Source organism: Populus trichocarpa, chromosome 12, assembly GCF_000002775.5.
Source record: "Populus trichocarpa isolate Nisqually-1 chromosome 12, P.trichocarpa_v4.1, whole genome shotgun sequence".
NCBI lineage: Eukaryota > Viridiplantae > Streptophyta > Magnoliopsida > Malpighiales > Salicaceae > Populus > Populus trichocarpa.
In genome coordinates, this window is record NC_037296.2 from 666,989 (window position 1) to 689,387 (window position 22,399).

Below are 22,399 nucleotides of genomic sequence, written 5' to 3' on the forward strand. Positions count from 1 at the left end.
GCAGCAATATTTGCAAGCAAAATAAAGTAATTCTATAACTTGTATGTCATAAATGACTATTAAAAAATGTAAGAAACCCATATCAACATGGACAAACAATGTTCCACAACTCTGACACAGAGCCAAAATCATCAACAAAATCAGTCAACATTGGTGATTGGCAAGTTTATATCTAAAGCAAAAGAAAAGCAAGATAGGTATTAATACCACGTTAAGAGCTCTATGCTACAGCAAATCTGCAATTTTGAGTCGCCTAAAAACAACATATTCTACTTAGAGCATTTCAGAGTAGGAAAAACATTAAAATAATTTAAAATACAATTTCTCTTGGCCTCGTATCAAGAAAAAACAAATCAATATTTCAAGGGTCCTGATTATCCGACTGAAGATTCAAGATTTGAGATACTACGAGTATAGAGAGCTCGTTAGTTATGGCTTGAACCTGATAGTCATCTGACTACCTGGCCACCTAGGTGAATGTGAGCTTGACCTCCTGTACTCATTTGCAGCAACCCTAGTCTTAGTTGATGTGCCAAGAACTCTCTGCAAGTCTGACTGGGACAATGGCCTTGGTGCCTAAGAAAGAATCCCAATGAAGAAACTCAATAAAGGGTTAAAATATCCACAGCAAGCTCAAACAATGGAAAGATAAAATCCTCTGGTTAATATTTTTAACACCAATAGCTATCCCTTGTAGTTCATAACAACACATTGTTTAATTTCTTCTAGTTCTCATGAGGAACCATACTATCTTCTATCCATTGCAATGGAAGTCATTGGTTTTGGATAGAGCACAACAAGCAACAATTACCAAAACTTTTCCATGACACCCTCAGGCATGCATGGGATTTCTATGCAAATATTACAAATCAATAAAAATACCTTGAAGAATTAGCTGGGATTATAACAAATCACAGATGAGAACCAGTGTAGCCCTCACACAAACTTGTTATGCAGTCAAAGTCAATTTTGCTTTTGATCTTCTCCCCTTTCAAAACAACCTTCAGGATCTCAACCCTCTCTCTTTGATCAGGTATCCCAATTTCAAAGGCCTCAGGAAGACGTTGGAGGATTGCTTCATCGAGTTCTGAAGGTCAGTTGGTTGCAGCAAGTACCATCACTTGTGCATTCTCTATAAGAATATTATCAATGAGTCTGGTCAGGCCAGGCCATGAATAAATCACACTTTCACAAATCTTACATGAAAGGCATTCTAGCAAGTCACTGCATTGAAAGACTACACAAATGCAGCACTTGTTTCAAGAGTAAGAACTCACGATCTGTAGTAAATACATCCCATAATGCCATGAACTCAAGCTTCATGCCTCATGATCTGTAGTTTATAAGCCAGGCTAAAAACAGCAGCAACTACAATAGCATAGAAGAGAATCAACAACAATCAGATTATGAAAACTTAGTTAATTACTTCTAAATCTGTTTCTAGCCAGCACAGAACCAACAAGATTTGCATGGATTCAGATGCAGAAAAGAATATAATGAGGGATGGTTTCAACACAAAGATGTAGTTGCTAAATACAGTTATGACCACTTTCACAATTGCCAGAATGCATGCCTGCCATTCAGTTACTTTTGTTATATCCCTGATGCAGGATACATAGAAATACCACGCAGCAACAAAAATACCAAAATTATGATCATTTCGCAATCTCATTCATCGGAATAAGATCCATTAGATAAGCAAGCTACAGTGCCCTGTTTTTTAAAGTTAATAGAGCATCCAACAAAATCTTGCTGCTAATAAAGATCTTCAATAAGGACAAGTTAGGAATGTTCAATTTTAGTTAAGAATGTTCACAAAGTACTACTTTGCTTCCATTATCAGAGTTAAACTAAATTTCACTCAACATAATCGGTGGGTGACAGCAAGTTTTAGAATAACAAGGCAATAATTTTAAATCATCATTGTTTTGCTAAATGCAAAGACAAAGCTCCAGCACAAGAGAGGCAATTCCAATGCGATCTATACTCACAGAGCTTTTGTGCATCGCCGAACCACTTGCTCTTCAGATTAGAGATCCTCACATTTATAAAAACAGCTCCAGACTCTCTGACAATAGCTTTTGCAAGCATGGTCTTCCCGGTGCCTGGAGGTCCATATAACAATACCCCCTTTTGTGGACCAAGAAGTTTCCTATGTGAGAAGAGCTCAGGTTTCCGCAGAGGAAGAATCACCGGTTCATACAAAGCTTGCTTGTTAGATTCCAATCCTCCAATTGATTCAAAAATAAAAATACACAATTGCAGCATATTGATAAACCATTAAACCGACCATAAATTCTAAAGCCTCTATTCCAATCAATTATATTTTCAACATGAGAACATGGGCACATTGGATAGTGTTTAGAGGATAGTCTTGATTGTTACAAAGCAGTTTAGATCTTCCACAAAGCAATTACAATCAGAAGGCTTCATAATTGAAAAGTTGGTTTTCGATTGAAATTTCATCTGGCATAGAAAGAACTAATATCTACATTTTCCAGTTATAGCCATCATATTGGTTCAAGGCCAAGTCTTCAAATTTAACTTCTTCCAACTATGAACTTGTCCCAGTCAGGCACGCAGGAGGCTATTACTGAACATAGCAGCCATCAGCGTTCACATAGTATCATTTTCAAAAAAGGTGGACTCACATAAATGCAACTAATAATCATGTGCCATTAGTTTATGATATCGCAGAGACTCAAATCTACTCCATATGATGGATATTTTCATGTATTCAGTTGACATTATAAACTCTGAGTATTTGTTGCATAGTAGCAGCCAACAAAGTATAGACTGCCTGGAAAAAAAATGGCACGTTTGAAGACACCATGAAATATTATAACTGTCTATGGTTGTAACAACAGTACTATAGCACCAACCCAGAGGTCAACGAAGCAGTACAAAAGTTCCAATATATCAGAAACGAACTTGGTCTCCAGTTTCCACCAACCCAAAATAACTCCATCCATCTAACAAAACTTGAAATTTAATCATATCCCATTCAGTATGAGCAATCACTCCCCAACATCCCCAAAACTGATCGAAGCACCTATCTTCACCAAAACACCCTGACTCCCTACAATAACCCACCAAACCACACACATCCCTCATTGCAGTCTTAACCTCATGGTCCTCATCCCATTATCACACAAAATTCAAACTTCTTGCAAATAAATGACAATTCAAGCATGCTATAACATCGACCTAAAGGCCTAAACTCCGGCGCTCCAGTACAAAAGCTTAATATACAACTCAATCAGAAATGAACTTAGTTTCTACCAGCACAAAACAACTTCATTCATCCCAACAGAACTGGAAACTTAAACACACCCTATTCAGCACAAGGAGTCACTGCCCCACGTTCCAAAAACTGATTAAATTACCTATCTTCACTAAAACGCTCAAATCCCCCAATCCCTATTCCCTACAATAACCCACTAAACCACCAAGATCCCTCATCGCAATCTTAATCTCATAGCCCCCATCTCTATTGTCACACAAGAATTTGAACTTTTCAATAACCCAGAGGCCTAAACTCCAACCCACCAGTTCAAAAGTTCAACAAATAACTCAATCTGAGATGAACTTAGTTTCAACTACCACAAAGCAACTCCATTCATCACAGCAAAACTGGAAACTTAATCTCATCTCATTCGGCACAAGCAATCACTCCCCCATATCCCAAACACCGATTAAAGCACCTATCTACACTAAAGCACTTAAACAACCCCCCCCCCCCCCAATCCCTATTCCCTACAATAAACCACCCACATCCCTCATTGCAATATCAACTTCAACCCCACTATCATACACAAAATTCAAACTTTTGTAGGTAAATGACAATTTAAGCATATAACAATAACACGTAATAAAATAAAATAAAAACCTATATGCCATTAACTAACCCTATAATCCAAAGTCACAAAATTCTTCGTTTCATTATCTGACCATATAACCAAAATTCACAAAATCCTCCAAAAAACAATAAACCAAAACAAACCGTATATTCCATTAATTATCCCTATAACCAAGATTCCAACCCCTCCCCCAAAAAAAAAAACCCAAATAAAAAAATGCAAAAAACAAATCCAAACTTTTCAACAAAAACAGAAACTTTGACACACACACACACACACCCCTCATAAGGGTTTGTTTGGATAAAGGGACGACCCAAACGCTTATCGATTTCCTTCTTATGTTCAAGGGCTTTCTTTGATGCTTCGCGATTCAGGTTAGGTTTCCAGAGCCCAGCAAACAATAACAAACAACTTAAAGTTGCACTGGTTCTTGCAAAAACTGTCTCTGACGAACCCCCCCCCCCCCCCCCCCCCCCCCCCATTGATTTTGTATTTGTGTTTAAAGTACAATAATATCCTTTGGTTGGTGCTCTTTTTGGGTGGCGTGTTGGGGTTTTGCAAATTTATGTGGTGGTGGTGGTCAGGGTTTGGGCTGTAATGGGTGGTGGGGGTTGGGGTGGGAAAGGACACTCTAGATTTTGGAGTAAAGCATTATAAGATTATATTTGATATTGTTTTTTGGAAGTATTTTTAAAAATTTTAATTTTTTTTATTTTAAATTAATATATTTTTTATTTTTTCAGATTATTTTTATGTGCTGATGTTAAAAATAATTTTTTAAAAATAAAAAATATATATTATTTTAATATGTTTTAAAATAAAAAATACTTTAAAAAACAATCACCACCACACCCTCAAATATCCTTCAAATTCTCTTTCTACTTCTACAAGTTTTCTTAAAAGCTCTGTAATGAAATAACAATAGCAATAATAATAATAATAATAATACTTTTATGTAAAGAAATAATATAAGGACAGATTTAATTTTAATAAAAGAGGCTATATTATCCAAATCCAATTAAATGTATATTATTTATGGAACTATAAAATTTTCTAAAATTTCATAGAAATCAGATTATAAATAATAAAAATAAATAAAAATTACAATGCACTTTCCAAGAGGTCTTGGGATTCAACCCACACTTTTCTATTTTCTTTGAACAACTTGATCTCAAGGACAAAAAAAATATTGGACCCATTTATCCATAGTTTTGAAACCCAGACCGGCCCGGCGGGTTGATCGGGGACCCAGCCGACCAGGGCCTGGGACCGGTCCGGGTCTAAGTAAAAACCCGGTGGGGAGTTGACCCGGCGAAACCTGGTCGACCCGGCGGTTCGACCCGGAACCCGGCCGACCCGGGTAAACCCAGCTGAGACCCGGCTTTTACACACATGTAAAACAACGTCGTTTTTGCCTTATTCATTAATTCTCGAGAAATTCATAAAATCTCTCAATTTTTCCAACAATTGCATCTTGAACAATTTCTCCAGAATTGTTGTTACTTTGTTTCAACGATCATCAAAATTGAAATATGGATCACAGTGAACAAAATGTCCAAACCAACATTCATAGTCTTCTAGTAGATGGGATGTCTGCGGTTTGACAATAAAAGGACAGAAATGAGAAAACCTAAATTACCTAATCTCATAAATCTTCAAAGCCATTTCAGTTGCGATTCGCGAAGAAGAATAGAGGAGCAGAAGACGTCAAGGCAAGACATACCAGTTCAAATCTGCGAATAAGGTTAGATGAAGTTGATGTTGCTTGTTTCTCTTCACGACTCTCCTTCTTTCACTTTCTCTCTTCTTTATTCTCTGCCTCTTTTTTGAACTTGCAATTCTTGATCGGTTGATCTGGCATCGATTTTTTCTTAAACCCAGATGATGATTTGGATGAAATGGTTGGGTTGCTTGATGAGTTGGTTGGATTGTTTATTGGTGTTGAAGGATCTAGGAATGGTGGGCTGGAGTTGGTTTGTTCTAACATTCCTATTGTGAATGAAATGTTTGTGTCCTTGTAATTTGCAGATGTTCAAACTTCAAAGTACTGAAATGTTTCGGTCCAGTGATGGGCAGAAGATGGTGGTTGATATTTTAAAGGATGGAAGTGAAAGTTTAGAAGTATTGAATACTGGGTTTGCTGTTGTTGCTGCAGCAACAACTAGCAACTAATGCAACTTGCATTAGATTTTTTTTGGGTTGACCCGAATTGACCTGGATCAACCCATCTGACCCGTAACCCGATCATTATACGGGGTCGATCACCGGGTCGGGTTTAAAAACTATGCATTTATCATTCATTTATCATTTTTTTATTAATATTCACACAAGGAAACAAGGTAATGTTTGGTTAGTATTTGTTTTATAGTTTTTTAGAAGGGATTAAAACTTGTTTCGTTGGAGGGATAAAAAAAAAGATATAAAATAAATCAATCTGAATAATTCTAGAATGAATTTATATATTTTTAAAATACAAGGGTATATGTAGACATATATCATTCAGCCCTGCTATCCCTATTTTTTTTACAAGCATAATATGCATACTTGAATATTTATAGAATTATCCAAAACATTAATCCCCTTAGCGACATTATTATATCTCGAGATGTAAATTATTATTCATTACAATAGTATAATTATTATTTTGTTCCTTGATCATTTTATCTTTTGTTTTTACTTCAAGGGTAAGGTAATCTTTTTTTTTCATGACATAAATGTCTTTTAACGATTGTATAGGGTTATTTTGGTAATTGCATTTTTAAATTCATAGAAAAATTACTAATGTAACTCTTGAAAAAAATTATTCAATGCTTTCTGCACAAAGGCATTTTTGTATTTTCATATTTTATAAACACAATTAAATTACTACATTGCCCTTACAATTTGAGTTTTTTAACCTTAGCTTTAGGGGCTTGGTTGTAGTTTCACCATAGTTTGTTTGTTAATATTGTTTAGTCCAAAAGATATTTTCTTTTTCTTTCACAAAAAAATATAAAACAAAACAACAATTGACACGTGCCTCGCATAAGTCAGCCGCTCCACCACCTTCTGGCGGCGCGTGCGGTTGGCTCAGACAGTTATAATCGTGATTCTGCCGCATTATTTAATTTATCTCAACGTCATTTTCCTCTCTGGATGATACATGTATGGTGGTTCAATGTGATTTAGCTTGAAATTACTTTTATTTTTCTTCTTTCTTTTTCTTTCTTTTTCTTTCTCATATTACGTGCTGGCCATGAAAAAATTCATACTATGAAAAAATACATATCAGCCCTTCATATTATTTGTTTTTTTTAAAAAAATAGGCTGCTAAGTGCTAATCAATGTTTCTTAAGTAAAACATGAAATCATGCTCTTAACATGAAACTAATTATGAGTTAGAATCCACATAATTAGCTTATAATGCAAGTGGCAAATATATAATTTGTCAACATAGATATATATATATATATATATTCGTATATATTTCAGTTTTGTTGGTAAATATTAAGTATCCTCTATTTTTTTATATTTTAATGCTCGAATCCTCCCGATAAAAATAATTAATTTCTTGAAAAATATATCAGTCCGAACATGAATATAGTTTATTTAGTACAATCAAAAGCTTATCCAAACATTCCTAATATTGTACAAAAAAATGTTAGATCAACATCACTAAAGTTGATTTGAAGAAATTGATCATGTTATTATTTTTTTTAACAAAGGAATCCAATCGAGCCCACCTAGAATTAAAACTAAAGCTCACCGTCCCTTTCAAAATTGAGTTCCATTAAAAGGTAAAAAGAAAGTGCAACGGATGAAAAGAAAGTGCGAAATTGAAACTCACCGTCCCTTTCAAAATAGAGTTCTTACTCCCAAAAAAATAAGTAAATGTAAAATGGCATAAATGTAAAGGTCAAGGATGATTAATTAGTTCACGTTGTTTTTTTAAAAAAATAAAGTGAAAGTTGAAGCAATGTAATTTAAATGACCTAATAAATTAGTTCATGATCTAGTTAATCTAGTTAAAATTTGAGTTGATTTTAAAAAAATTAAAATAATATTATTTTAATTAATATAAATTAACCCATGATCTAGATTTTGCAACAAGTTTCAATAACCAAGGAGTTGGATTTTGCTATCTAGATGTAACTTCAACATGTTCTTTATTTTATATCTGCAAAACTTGTGTCAGAGAAAAACAAATCAACTAGTTAATCAAATAATGCGCGCATTAAACATTTCTGGCCCATAACAAAGTAATTTTTGTTCTCTAGAAAATGCCAAAGAACTCTCTTCATTTTATTTATGTCAAGTAGTTAATCAAATTAACCACACTTTGATGCATGCACATAGCTTAATGTACAAATAATGCGCACATAATTTTCCACTGAAAGATATTTATTGCCTATTCCTCTCAGCAAAATTGTTTGCTTCTTGGAGGGTGGGAGGGTGGGTGTCTGTGGTGTTTGTCTTGGAATAATTTCTCGATGACTTTTTTGGTGCAAAAGGGATTCCAAGGACGATTGTGCTGCTATGAGTATGACGAAAGGGAGGGTTCCCTACGCTTTTGCACGTAACTATCAGTCTTGACTGGATCGCCTCCCATTAAGAGATATACTCACGCTAAGTGATTCCCTTTTTAGCATGCTTCTTCTAGATAAATTCGATGATAATTTTTCAATCTCAATCCCAGAAACAAAGTGATCACAGTAGAAAACAATTGAATTAATTAGTAAATCTACGCTTTGAAATAAATGTTTTATTTTATTTTGTAAACTAAGAGATAAATAATAAATTATTGCACCCGATTAAAAAAATTAAAAAAATTAGATGAGGAATTATTACATTCCAAGTTTGAAAATAGGAATAATAAAATCACTTGAAAATTCAATAATTCGTCTGTATTTTTGTTTTCATTTATTTTGAGGCAGAGGAAATGTGTGTTTTTTTTCTTTAATTTAAATTACATGAAGTAAATCAATCATATTATAAATTCTTGTGTAGTTTATTCCATCTACCAATAGACTAATTTTTCATGACCTACTCTAATTTACTAAAAAAATATTTTTATAAATATTAAACTCAGTCCGGTTAGATAATTAATCTAGTGGTTTATTAATATAGGATTTAGCTCAGACAAAGTCTGAATAAAGTAAATAAGTTGATAAATTTTAACTTTTTTCTATAAAAAAATCTTGAAATAATGTCATCTTGATAAATATCAATACATGTTTAATATTATAATAATAATTATTTTTAAAAATTATTTTTTTTAAAAAAATTATTTTTTATGATGGCAAGCCTGCATAAATTCCAAGTAGCATGAAAAGAATTATTTTAAAAGTTATTTTAAAAAATATTTTTTATTTAAAAATATATTAAAATAATATATTTTTTGTTTTTAAAATTTATTTTTATATTAACACTTCAAAAATTTGACATGTTAAGTGACATATTTTTATATCAATACATGATTTCTATATTATTCGCTTCAAAACTGGCCTTTCTCCTCTGGTTAACTGACTTTGACATGTTTTGGCCACCCGCCTTGCTGATGTTGTCTTTTTTATCCTTCCACTATACATTCTATCTTAATTTGATCCTTATACTATTTTATTCTTCAATATAACCCCCTAACAATTAATCCCTCGTCACATTTTTTTTTCTTATGCGTGGGATAAGAGAACATCCTATTGAAAATGTTTAGTATTAAACGACGTCATTCCCTAGTATAGTACAATAGTTGATTAAATAAATCTCAATCTTTAACGAAGCAGTCTTTGGGTTCTAATCCAAACAAGTTAGGTTGGGATTGAGGTGTCTAACTGCTAGGCTAAAAGTTGACTAAAATAAAGAATATAATATGAAGACAAAAGGTGATAAAATAAGGGAAATAAGAGTAGAGGGACCAAAATGCACTCTTAACTTGCCACACACATGTTATGACTGTAAAGGGAAGGCACTTTCAAGTGAAGTAGCCAGTTCAAGCCAGTTAGCAGTTCCATTTCTTGCTTTTCACTTTAAGCAATTTTATGCTTACGATTGCCCACTTTTCTTCTCTCTATATCTGTACTACAAGGATGAAGAGAGAGTGAAAAGTGGTGATGATAAGTCAACGAGACGAGGATCAAAATTATGAACCTGACATCTGTTCAAATGTATAGCAGCCGTCGTTGGAGCTCTGATAGGTGTTGTACTACAACGCAGCCTTGCCTTGTACTTCTTTGCAGTACATAGAAAATGCTGGTGGGTGGGCTGGTGGTGCTTGAATTTAGTATAAATAAGAAAAACAATTGCTGTGTTTTTTTGCCATATAAGAAGCTTGGGTTTTTGTTCTCTCGGCCTGGCATTTAATGCTCTTGATTATTGCTTTGGAAGAAGCAATATTTATGGTTTTTGGGCTTTTCTTGAAAGCCTCGAATCAAGTTCGTCTGCTGTCGTCTGTTTTTCTTGGAGAGTTTCCTTAAGTCAACTTAGAGGCTGGCCCTTGCCCATGTGTTGATTTGAATGTTTTGTTGTCTTTCTGAAGGAAACTATATGCTCTTGCATCTACTTGTATTGATTGATGGAGACTTGTTAGTTGACTGAGGAAGTTGGATTCTTCGGGTGCTTTTTGAAGCTGTGGTCGAAAGAAGAAGAGGAGCAAGAAAAAGGAGGCGGCTTATAAGGTAATATAATTCATGACGTTTTGTTTTTATTCAATTTTTTATTTTTTGTAGTTTTATCAGATTTTCTTGATGTGTGTTTAGCTTCTATAAATCATTCTATTGGATTCAAGATGATGAGTTTGGTTTGTTGATTGTATTAGTGAGAAGATTGTGATGAATATGAACATGGAAGAAATGAAAGAGATTGAGAGAGTTGGGGGAGAGGGCATGGAAGAAGTTAGAGATGAGCCAGAGGATATCAAGAGGATTGCTCCATGGACTAAACAGATCACAGTTAGGGGAATTGTTGCTAGCATAGCAATTGGAATCATATACAGTGTTATAGTCATGAAGCTGAATCTCACCACTGGTCTAGTCCCAAATCTCAATGTCTCTGCTGCTCTTCTTGCATTTGTGTTCCTCAGAACATGGACTAAGCTCCTCTCAAAGGCTGGAATTGTAACCAGTCCCTTTACCCGACAAGAGAATACCATAGTTCAAACTTGTGCTGTTGCTTGTTATAGCATTGCTGTTGGAGGATTGAGACTTTAAACTCATGTGTTGTTTAAATTTTGAACAATTTTTGCTAATCTTTTTCATATGTGTGCCAAATTATGATTTGTTTATTGAATTGCAGGTGGTTTTGGATCTTATCTACTGGTTTTGAATAGGAAGACATATGAGCAAGCTGGGGTTGATACAGAGGGGAATACTCCTGGGAGCACTGGGGAACCTGGGAATGGTTGGATGACTGGTTTCCTTTTTGTAAGCAGCTTTGTTGGGCTACTTGCTCTAGTTCCTCTGCGAAAGGTAATATGTTTTCTTCAATTTTCTTGATGAATCAATTCCAATATTTCTTATAAAATCATTTACAAGAATTAAAACAATTTTTATAAATTTATAAAAAGACAACACTTGACTGATAAATTCTGTTCCCAGCTGCAATACAATTTTCAAGTGTATTTTGCAAGCATTTGAGTTTTTAAATTGTATGTTCACAGTTTATGTTAGGCTATATTTTGTCTACTATTTTATTTGATCAGCGTTACGTTTCTAATTCTAATTTTGTAGTACAAACAAGATATCAAGTGGATTTGACATTAAAACAACACTAGAGGGGCAGGTTCATGGTATTAGATTCCCTCTAGTTTTTTTTTTATTCCATGTATGTAAAAGGTCAAGCATGCAATGGTTTGTGTTAATTATAAAATCATTTATGTTTTCCATCTCCTTATTCTTGATCACTTAAATTAATCTCCATTTCTGGGAGTATTTTGATATTTATAGAGTTATGAACAAATTGCTCTACAAACCTACGAGTGTGCAAGAAAATTTATAAGAATTAAAACAATTTTTATAAATCTAAAAAAACAACACTTGACTGACAGATTCTGTTCCCACAATAACAGAAATATTTGCAAGAAAAATAGAGTAATTCTAATAACTTGTAAGTCATAAATGACTATTAAAAAGTGTAACGAACCCATCAGACGTTTCTTATGATGTGGTAATGCGTGATAAGAAGCAAGGAGGTCTTGGTATAGGCTTCCTAATATCAAAAAACAGGGCTCTGTTATTTAAATGGATATGGAGACTTTCTTCTCCGGGCTCTCTGCTCTATGGCATTCTTTAATTATTAACCTGTACAAACCAGTTTTTGAGAATGTACAGTTCCCATCAGACGAGCTGCAAAGGAAGAGCACAGGCTGTATCTATAAGCACATAGACTTGCTGCACATAAACTTGCCTTGAGGATATTATGTTAGGATTATTGCCATTATGTGCAGCAATCATAGAGCATTTACAGCCTATCTTCTAGAAGAGGATGGCTGCCATTGCCATTGTCAAAGAGGGCTGCTAGGTGCAGCCACCATTGTTGAAGAAGAGCTGGAGTTGGCAATCACCTTTGTTGAAAAAGAGCTGGAGTTGGCAGCCATCATTATTGACCAAAGAACAAATGGAGCAGCACCATGGATGCCTATAAATAGAGGCATACGGTTGAGAGCAAAATGAGAGAGTTAAGAGAGAGTGTGTAGAGCCAAAGATGTGAGAAATGTAGGAGAGAGTGGGCTGCCAAGGCAGCCAGCAGTAGCTGCCATTGCAGCACTGAAAAGAGAGAAATAGAGTGAGGTTGAGAGTTGCCAAAGAGGGGATGATTCCTCCTCCTCTATTGTTGTAAATCTTGTTCTCTCCCTATATAATGCAATGGCTTCTCATGTGGATGTAGGCAGTTTGCCGAACCACGTTAAATATTGTGTCAGTGTGCTTTACCTCCTATGAGCAAATATCATAACATCACCGGTCGGAATTCCCTACAATTGGTATCAGAGCATATGGTTTGAAGTGGTGTTTGATTTTTGCTCAAAAATGAAAGTTGTCAAAATTGTGTTTTGACCATACCACCGTGTAGAGGAGGAAGAGACGAAGCCACTGGTGAAAACGGCGTCAAAATCGGACGTCGGACATGGCCGCACTCTCCATCACTCTCCAGCAAGGCGTCTGCCCACGCGCTCCACGCGTGCCACGCGTCTTCTTCGCCCGGATGGGCTGACCCGACCCGAATACTAGTTGACCTGACCCACATGGCTGACCCGGATATGAATGACGTCAGCATGACATAATTGTGATGTCAGCATGCACAGTAGGCATGCCAGGGATGACATCAGCCTGATGTAAGTGTGATGTCAGCATGCACAGTAGGTATGCCATGTCAGCAGCCACATCATCGACCAGTCAGGAGACACGTCAGCACAGTGGGGCCCACCTGCCACATCATCAGCCGCGAGCCGAGCCGAGTTGAGCCGAGCCGAGCCGCGAGCCGAGGGACAGGATCCAGTGTAGCTGATCCTATGTGCAACCGGATCTGAGATTGAATCTGAGTCGTTGATCAGGCCAGAATTGTTTTGATCAAATCGTAGCCGTCTGAAGTACGATTTGGACGATTTCAGACTTGTTTCCAGCTAATTTGATCGTTCCGGATGCAATGGTACGGTCCGATCGTTGAGAATTGAGACCGAAAGTGGTGGTGGTGAATTAACAAAAGAGATTGCCCGATCAGGAGGCATCTGAAGGTCATCATGGTGGTCGATGGAGATGAAGAAGAACATGTCACACATGTTTACCCAATTACATGTGCTGAACTGCTAAGTGGAGAGAATTTTAATTGCCTTGAGGGAAGGCAAAATTGGGACACTCTAGACACCCAATCAAGTGGACAATTTGAGGTGGAGAGTGGAAATTGATGAAGACCAATCTTGACGAATCTAAGAACTGGTAGTCTCGCCAGATGTTGAGAAATCAGGTATAAAACCGGGATACCCCAGATCACTTGTAAAGGAAAGCCGCAACAAAGCTAGCAAATGGTTGTATATACGAAAAGGCAGTACGGTGGATAGATATGTTCTAAGAAGTTCTGTCTAGGAGATTGAGTTTTAAGCGGGACCAGTGTGACCCCTCCAAATCTTTCCTGGGAACTTGCTTAGTTGAAGGATCATCCACACAGTACTATTTTTGTATATGTAATAGTTTGTAATGAAACTGTTGAAGACTAGCAAGATGACGACACAAAGGAACAGTTGGGTTCTGTATGTTCAAGGATCTGATGGAGTGGTGATTTCTCCAAAGAAGTTAGATTCGGTGACTGTAATTTCTCGAAGGGATAATTAATGAAGACCCTTATAATGGAAGAGAAATACAACAAGGGATAAAGATTGGCACCCTATTTTGACTTGGATAAATGTTATGACAGGATGAGCTGCTGTTAAACATAAAAGCAAAGAATAGGGAGAAATCTGGAGAACCGAAATTGCACGAGAGCACATGGAGATTGTGCAGGAGTACCCGTAGGATCCAACGAGGTACTGTAATGAGACGATAGGTGCAAGGAGAAGAAGAGTTCCTAGATGAAGCTCAGAGCAGAGACTGTGTGAAAAAGTTGTACAACAGGAAGTCTCTTGTGCTCTTGATAAAGGCAACAAGCGAAGACCTTTCCAATGCATGCAATGATGGAAAGATGAGCTGTTGCAGAAGCATCTAATTAAGGGGGTGCGACTGCCGATGAAAGGCGAAAACACCAAAGAGAGTTGGTGTGGGTGGAGCTATCAAGCAGAAAGGCATAGAAGCTCCAAACATAGAAAATAAGATGGAAGATTGCGAAGAGTGCACCGCAACTCTCTCTTTCTATGTGATCAGTGGCAGTGATCTCTCCCAAGTCCACATGGTGGTAAAGAATCTTAGAGTCACTGGAGACATCCCCGATGAAGGAGGATGTGACCGCTTCATGACGGACGGAGACACCTCAGACAAGAAGGTGTGTGGGCCATGAAAGGAGCCCAAGTACAAACCGCCGCATGACGACGAGCCGAGACACCTCAGGAAAGAAGGTGTGTGGGCCATGAAAGGAGCCCAAATACAGACCGCCACATGACGATGAGCGGAGACACCTCAGGCAGAAGGTGTGTGGGCCATGAAACTAGCTCAAGTTTAGACCGTCTCATGACGACAAGCGGAGACACCTCGGATGGAAGGTGTGAGGACCATGATATGAGTCCATGTTCAGACCGTCTCATGACGACAGGCGGAGACACCTCAGGAGAAGGTGTGAGGACCATGATATGAGTCTAAGTTCAAATCGTCTCATGACGACAGGCGGAGACACCTCAGATGGAAGGTGTGAGGACCATGATATGAGTCCAAGATCAGACCGTCTCATGACGACAGACGAAGACACCTCAGATAGAAGGTGTGAGGACCATGATATGAGTCCATGTTTAGACCATCTCATGACGACAGGCGGAGACACCTCAGGAGAAGGTGTGAGGGCCTTGATAGGAGCCCAATTACAGAATGTCCCAGAGCCAATGTGATGGCTGGATATAAGTGGACAAGTGTATAGCCAATGAAGAGGCTATGATGAGTATGGAGACAGATGCAGGATTGACTTTCATGGATATTGCCCCCATGCTAAAGATCAATGAGCTAGAAGACATTTGCCTTGGACAATAAGTGGGTGACTTGTGGAGCATTAAGACGCGGCTGCTATGAAGAAGCAGAGGGCATGCGCAGGTTCCGGGAACAAGTTGACTCTTGTCAAGGTGGTGAGCTCGGTGAAGGCATTGTAATACTCAGAGTATCAAGACATATATGGATCAACCTTTAATGGGTTGCCCCCATGGTTTAAGGTAGAGAGCTACCTGGACTCTTAAGACTAAGAGCGGGAGACTCACGGAGAAGTAAGGCGTGGTTCCTAGGGAGGAACAGAGGGCAGACGCAACTCCGGGATGAGTAGACTCTTGGAAGAGTGGTGAGCTCGTGATCATATTGAAATACTCAATGACTGTCGCACTTGGAAATATCCGTTTGAGGGGGTGTTGTAAGCCTTGGTGTAAGGCTTGATAAATCATTCCGGGCCAAGCATGGTTGATATGCTTGAAGGGGGATGTTGTTCCAGAGACAAGCGTTAAACACTCTTCAGATGAGATATGACAAACCATCTGGTTGAAGTGATCCTTTGGAGTGAGCAAAGGGGTGTTTGGATGACTCTGGTGATTGAAAGGTTTGGCAAGTACCTGGAAACTTGGCCAAAGACGCTCTCTGAATGGTAAGCTTGGAAGAGCTGCAGAATGCAAGCATGTGCTGAAGAAGCAAGAGGATAATTGCCCACATGAATGGCAAAGGGGGTGATTGTTAGGATTATTGCCATTACGTGCAGCAATCATAGAGCATTTACAGCCTATCTTCTAGAAGAGGATGGCTGCCATTGCCATTGTCAAAGAGGGCTGCTAGGTGCAGCCACCATTGTTGAAGAAGAGCTAGAGTTGGCAATCACCTTTGTTGAAGAAGAGCTGGAGTTGGCAGCCATCATTATTGACCAAAGAACAAATGGAGCAGCACCATGGATGCCTATAAATAGAGGCATACGGTTGAGAGCAAAATGAGAGAGTTAAGAGAGAGTGTGTAGAGCCAAAGATGTGAGAAATGTAGGAGAGAGTGGGCTGCCAAGGCAGCCAGCAGTAGCTGCCATTGCAGCACTGAAAAGAGAGAAATAGAGTGAGGTTGAGAGTTGCCAAAGAGGGGATGATTCCTCCTCCTCTATTGTTGTAAATCTTGTTCTCTCCCTATATAATGCAATGGCTTCTCCTGTGGATGTAGGCAGTTTGCCGAACCACGTTAAATATTGTGTCAGTGTGTTTTTTCTCCTATGAGCAAATATCATAACATCACCGGTCGGAATTCCCTACCTATTATCTACTCTCAACAAAAATGTCTGTTTTGAAAGTGAATTAATATGCATAATTGAATATTTCTTTAACCCCATTTGGAACAAAAGGTATGTGAAAAGAAAGTTTGAATTTTTTATTAATATTAAGATGTACTATTTGAGGGATATATGCATCACCACAACCCCCGAATGCTAAAACCATTACTATAAAAATTCTAGTCAGCACAGAACCAACAAAAAAACTTCGATAGGAGCAAAACAGCAACTACGCAAACTTAGTTAATTACTTCTAAATCTGTTTCTAGTCAGCACAGACCAACAAGATTTGCATGGATTTAGATGCATAAAAGAATGCAACGAGGGATGGTTTCAACATAAAGATGTACATGCAAAAAACAGTAATGACCGCTTTCACAATTTCCAGAATGTATGCCATTCAGTTGCTTTTGTTATATTCCTGATGCAGGATAAATAGAAATACTACACAGCCACAAAAATACCAATATTGTGTTCATTTCACAATCTCATTCACCGGAGTAAGATCCATCAGATAAGGAAGCTACAGTGCCGTGATTTTTAAAGTAAATAGAGCATCCAACAAAATCTTGCTGCTAATATAGTTTCTGCAGATGAAGAATCACGAGTTCATACAAAGCTTGCGTGATAGATTCCAATCCTCCAATTGATTCAAATTCCACATCTATGTGATCAGGATTTCTAACATCACATGCTATGACATCCTGTTCAAAAATAAAAATACTTTATAAATGATGCATGCAATAATGCTTAACACACATACAATAACATAGTTAAAATTGCTTAGAAATTATACCATTCTAATTAACATTAGACCCACTCCAAATACTTAGAAATTTTAGTTTCCAAGAAACAAAAAACTTCAATATCATTGGAGCTAACATACTTTTGTGCAGGCAGCCCCCCTTCTACAAAGACTGCCTAAATCTCTGTAATTCTATGGTAGCATCTGCTTAAGATTAGAATAAAACTCATAACCTGGGCACCAGAGCAAGAACTCAGAGGGAGTCCAACCATTCCTTCTATATATTTCATATCAATCTGCCTCCGAATATGTTCAGCAACCAAACCATCATTAGTATCTCTATGAATCCCTAAAACCTTGCCAAGGTGATGTGTAGCTGCCACCTCACGTTCAGAGCTATAGACTTTTGTGGGTTCAGCATCAGCTGCCAGTTTTTCCAACCTTCCATTGACGTTGGCAATAGTGGAGTCCATAGAGTTGTCACTAACCTCCTTTTATCTCTGTCAAACTGCCTCTGGCAATAAGAAACCAAACCTTATACTTTTTCCTCCTAGAAACAATTCTTAATGATACCTGAGAACGATCCTGTTTTCCACGCTTGTTTCTTCTCCCTCCTGCCTGAGAGTTGGTTTTTTTCCAAATTGCCGTAGATTTCATTAGAATTCAGAAAATTTGTAGAAAAGGTGTCTCGCTCTTACTGCACACCTGACACTTTCTTTCGTGTGATTAGGATTAAACTTCCCTGCATCTAACTTTATCTATAGCTCAGATTAAGGTTTAGTGAAATAGGACCCACGGAGCTGACAACATGGTTTAAGATTTGGCAAAACTCAAGAACTCATGAGAGACTGAAAGAAGCTGCAAGAGATATTGAGCTGAGATGGCTACCATCATAATCTGTGAGTAAATGAGTGACTAAATCGAAACCCCAACCATCAAAAATCTTAAAAAACAAATCAGTAGCTGCCTAAACTTTTCATTTGCGAAAACTACATTTTTCAGGATAAAAATCTCATGTTTATATCAGATAATGCACTTTATATTCCATCATCTGGAGAATGTTGAAAGGCATGATGAAGACCAGTACATGAGGTCTCATGGGTGTGGTTGTGTCAACAAGAGGTTCAACAATGGATAAACACCACTGGGGCAGGATTTTACTAATACAATTAATAATGATCATGCTCCATGTTCAATCAATCAAGGGTTAGAATCAGGGTTTGAGCTGGTAATTGGGAGCTTGAATTCCAAACACCAAATTCTGTTACCTCTTTCCAAAGGGGAGGAAGTGACAAACGAATTCATGTGCTGGAAGCATTGTAGACAAATGTAAGGGATTTGATCTTGCAGACAACTTGCAGGCATTAATTCAGGAGTTTAGAACAAATCCATTTTTGGTAATATTCTTCCCACTTTTGTTGCTACTATGTATAACTATTATAAGAATAACAGATGAGCCACTCTTTTTAGATTTCTCGGGTGATCTGGAAAAATGAAACCAGCAACGCATTCAGAGAGAGAAAAATGCATCTCTCATGTGAATTCAAGCATCGAGCAATGTGAGAATTTATGAGAAGCAGCACAAGGCTTGCAAGTGTACTTGCCTCCTTTTGGGAACTTAGCTAAGATCCTCTGGCATTTGTTTATGAACCTCTTCCCTTCTCTCATCCTCTTGTTTATGAACATATACAAGGAAGAATAGACATAGCATTACCTATCTGGCATTGAAATATAAGGTTTGATCCTGCTAGGCTCCTTTTAATAGAGGATATTCCTAGCTATATATCTTCAATTTTCTCATACTAGGACTGATAGTAATTAGTGGCTGTTATTGCCAATGCTGAAGTGCTTGCATGGAATCTAATCTGATGCACTTATCTAATCACAAATCTTGTAAACTTATCCTGGATATATAGGGGGGGAAGAGTTTGTTTTCTAACATTCTTAAAGTTATATTATTTCAATAAATTTGATTTTATCAAAATAGAATACTCCACATTATATTAAAGATAAAGGATAATATAGAGTATTAACAAAACTTATAATAAATGAGGAGTGATATTAACAAATTATAGATTGGGAATATCCCCACCTTTTTGTTACATTCTAGATGTATCAATGGAAAGAAAAATGGCCCATAAAATCTATCTTTTGTCTATATATATAAATGGTTTTCCATAAATTAATATAGCCGCGTTTCCAACACTCGCTCCATAAATTAATTTGCTACTTGATAATCTTGAATTCCAAATTTGGTCTTCACCCAGCTTAGGATGTTTCACACTCCCAGTCTATATATATCCATGTTGTATGAAAGTTGTTTTCGTGCTTCTCCCAGCAGTGAGGAAGATCAAACATATTATAATGACTTTGATTTCGTCTTTAAATGTGTTACACATTCACCCATCCTGTCAGTATCTGCTCCGATGCACAATCTAATATTATAGACTTCTCTTTGGTCTTTCGGATCGGGGCTATGTAATAACTAATAATTCCTTTTTGATAGTGGAAAGGAAAGGTCTTGAGAATCCAACAGTAACTTATGAATCTTGAGTGCAAATACCTTGAAACTTCAATCTTTTTTCAGTTTTATTAAGTACGCTGCTCTGTTTTCCAGTAATAGGATTTTGACAATTCAAAAACTTTTTAATTGAATATTAATTGTTTCTATGCACTCTATAAAGGCTGAATTGTGGTAGATTGTAGAGCCTGATTTATATTTCAATGACATTTCAAATGCTTGTAGTATCCTTTCTTCTATGAACTTTACACACATGTTCTTGGAGAAAAGAATAAGGTTACAGATCATTTGGCCAAAACAGGAGTTCAATCAAAAACATATTTAGTTGCATGAATTTAGTTTTGTTTTTGATTTTGTGGGTGTTTTTTCAAGTTTTTATTAGTTCCTATTTTGTTTGTAAGGCATTATAGTTGCAAGAATATGTTTATTGTTTGTATAGCTATTATCTTATTGGCTATAACATGTATTAATGAAGTTCTCGTCTTTGATTAAAAAAACACCTAGGATGTCCCTGTAGGAAAAACCAATACTGTCGTGTTCCCATAAGGCAATGCTTGGTGACGTCATACTAGGAATCACTGTTAATCTCAATTTACATGCTAGTATGTGATCACTGATGATCTCAAGTTGACCTCAATTGAATATTGATTATGTTTCTCTTGCATTTTAAAACAACAATTTCATCGTCCTTCTACTCAAATATCACCTCTTCAACTAGATTATGTGCTCATGAACAAAAGTTGAGGAAAAAGGACAACATTATTTTACCAAATTACATGGAAACAAAAGTTCATTTTTTAGCTACCTAATTTAAGGAGGAGAAGATCTAAATTGAATCTTCGACAAAAAAAAGCTTTGGAATCATTTGTAGTATCCTTGATCACGATACTAAGGGAAAAAAAATCTTTTGCGACTGTTTACTGATCTTAAAGCAACCTATCGAGAAGCAACAAAGATGAGTTCATTAGCAACAATAAAAAAAAAAAGTTGAGAAAATGACATCCGACGAAAACAAAAGTTCAATTGTTAGCGAAGATCAAACTTAATTTCATTAGTTAAGGTTTTATCTGAAAATTTGATTCTGAAACTTCAAACTTCAAACTAAGGGACCTACTTTGATAGTCTTATATTTAAAATTTGGTCAGCACCCAGTTAAGGATGTTTCACACTCTCATGTATGCTTCTCTAATGCTTCTCCCAATGAGAAAGATCAAACATGTAATAATGAATTTGATTTCGTCTTTAAATGTGTTCCACATTCACCATCCTGTCGGTATCTGCTCCGCTGCTGCGTATAGTAAGTCTCTTTCGTTTTTTTTGTACTACAGAAACTGAATGAATAGCACAATCTAAGTCCTCAGATTGGTTTGTCTATATATACTACTAATATTGCCTTTCTTTGTTTCTCATCTTTCCCCGACTTCCACATTTCCTTCCTTCAATATCCCACATTTACTTTGAATCCTGAAAAGCCAACATGAAGAATTATTCATTATCCCTCGCTCAATTTCCCTGTTCCATTTTGTTTCTCTTGTATTTTCTTACAACAATTTCATCATCCTTCTCCTCAAATTTTTCCTCTTCTACTCAGTTGTGTAGTCATCACCAAGCTCTTTCTCTGCTTCAATTCAAACAATCTTTTTCCATTCAGAGGTCTCCTTTTTGGTTTGCTAGAAATTATCAATATGATCAATATCCCAAGACAGAGTCATGGAAAGAGGGTACAGACTGCTGCTTGTGGGATGGCGTCACTTGTGACCTGAAAACCGGGCAAGTGACTAAACTGGACCTCTCTTTCAGCATGCTTCACGGAACCCTGCATTCCAATAATTCTCTCTTCTCTCTGCATCATCTTCAAAAGCTCGTCCTCTCTTACAACGATTTCAACTTCTCCAATATCTCTTCTCAATTTGGCCAGTTTTCCAATTTGATGCATCTTAACCTAACTCATTCAAATTTTGCAGGCCAAGTTCCATCGGAAATCTCTCATCTCTCCAAATTGGTTTCACTTGATATCTCAAACAAACATCTAAGTCTAGAAACAGTCTCTTTTGCCAAGATTGTTCAAAACCTTACCAAGCTAAGAGTACTCTATTTGGATTATATAGATATGTCTTTGGTTGCACCTAATTCCTTAACAAATTTGTCCTCTTCCTTGACATTGCTTTCACTTGTGGGTTGTGGATTGCAAGGGGAGTTCCCACGTAACATCTTTCTTCTACCAAACCTAGACTCCCTCATTTTGGCAGACAACAAAGGCCTCACTGGCTCTTTTCCTTCATCCAATGTGAGTAATGTCCTCTGGCAGTTGGAGCTTTCTGATACAAGAATTTCAGTTTATTTAGAAAATGACTTCATCAGTAAGCTCAAGTCGTTAGAATACATATG

At 36.9% G+C, this 22,399-nt stretch overlaps 1 protein-coding gene and 1 pseudogene across 6 annotated transcripts; one reads left to right on the forward strand and one right to left on the reverse strand.

Annotated features, from left to right (window-relative positions):
• Positions 1–128: 128 nt before the first annotated feature.
• Positions 129–4,478, reverse strand: LOC18110776 (uncharacterized; annotated as a pseudogene).
• A 5,260-nt stretch (positions 4,479–9,738) lies between these two features.
• On the forward strand, positions 9,739–19,282 carry LOC127904095 (metal-nicotianamine transporter YSL3-like). 6 transcript variants are annotated; one of them, XR_008056961.1, is made up of 4 exons: positions 9,740–10,510; positions 10,651–11,299; positions 12,144–15,086; positions 15,231–16,865. XR_008056961.1 is itself a non-coding variant. In XM_052445979.1 (4 exons), exons 2-4 carry the CDS (start codon positions 10,664–10,666, stop codon positions 11,585–11,587), a joined length of 459 nt encoding a protein of 152 aa, XP_052301939.1. In that variant the 5' UTR covers positions 9,748–10,510; positions 10,651–10,663; the 3' UTR covers positions 11,588–11,715. The 6 variants fall into 6 exon arrangements, 1 of the variants encoding a protein (XP_052301939.1); XM_052445979.1 differs by lacking the exons at positions 12,144–15,086; positions 15,231–16,865 and adding an exon at positions 11,561–11,715 and having other exon boundaries at positions 9,748–10,510; positions 10,651–10,922; positions 11,127–11,299; XR_008056964.1 differs by lacking the exons at positions 12,144–15,086; positions 15,231–16,865 and adding exons at positions 18,518–18,887; positions 18,961–19,282 and having other exon boundaries at positions 9,750–10,510.
• Positions 19,283–22,399: the final 3,117 nt, after the last annotated feature.

Bases quoted from the DNA above. Each gene is read 5' to 3' on its own strand.
- LOC127904095 (XM_052445979.1), top strand. From the start codon at position 10,664: ATGAATATGAACATGGAAGAAATGAAAGAGATTGAGAGAGTTGGGGGA. The intron at 10,923-11,126 runs CTAAGCTCCTCT...ATTGAATTGCAG, and splicing joins TGTGTTCCTCAGAACATGGA to GTGGTTTTGGATCTTATCTA. The intron at 11,300-11,560 runs GTAATATGTTTT...CTAATTTTGTAG, and splicing joins CTCTAGTTCCTCTGCGAAAG to TACAAACAAGATATCAAGTG.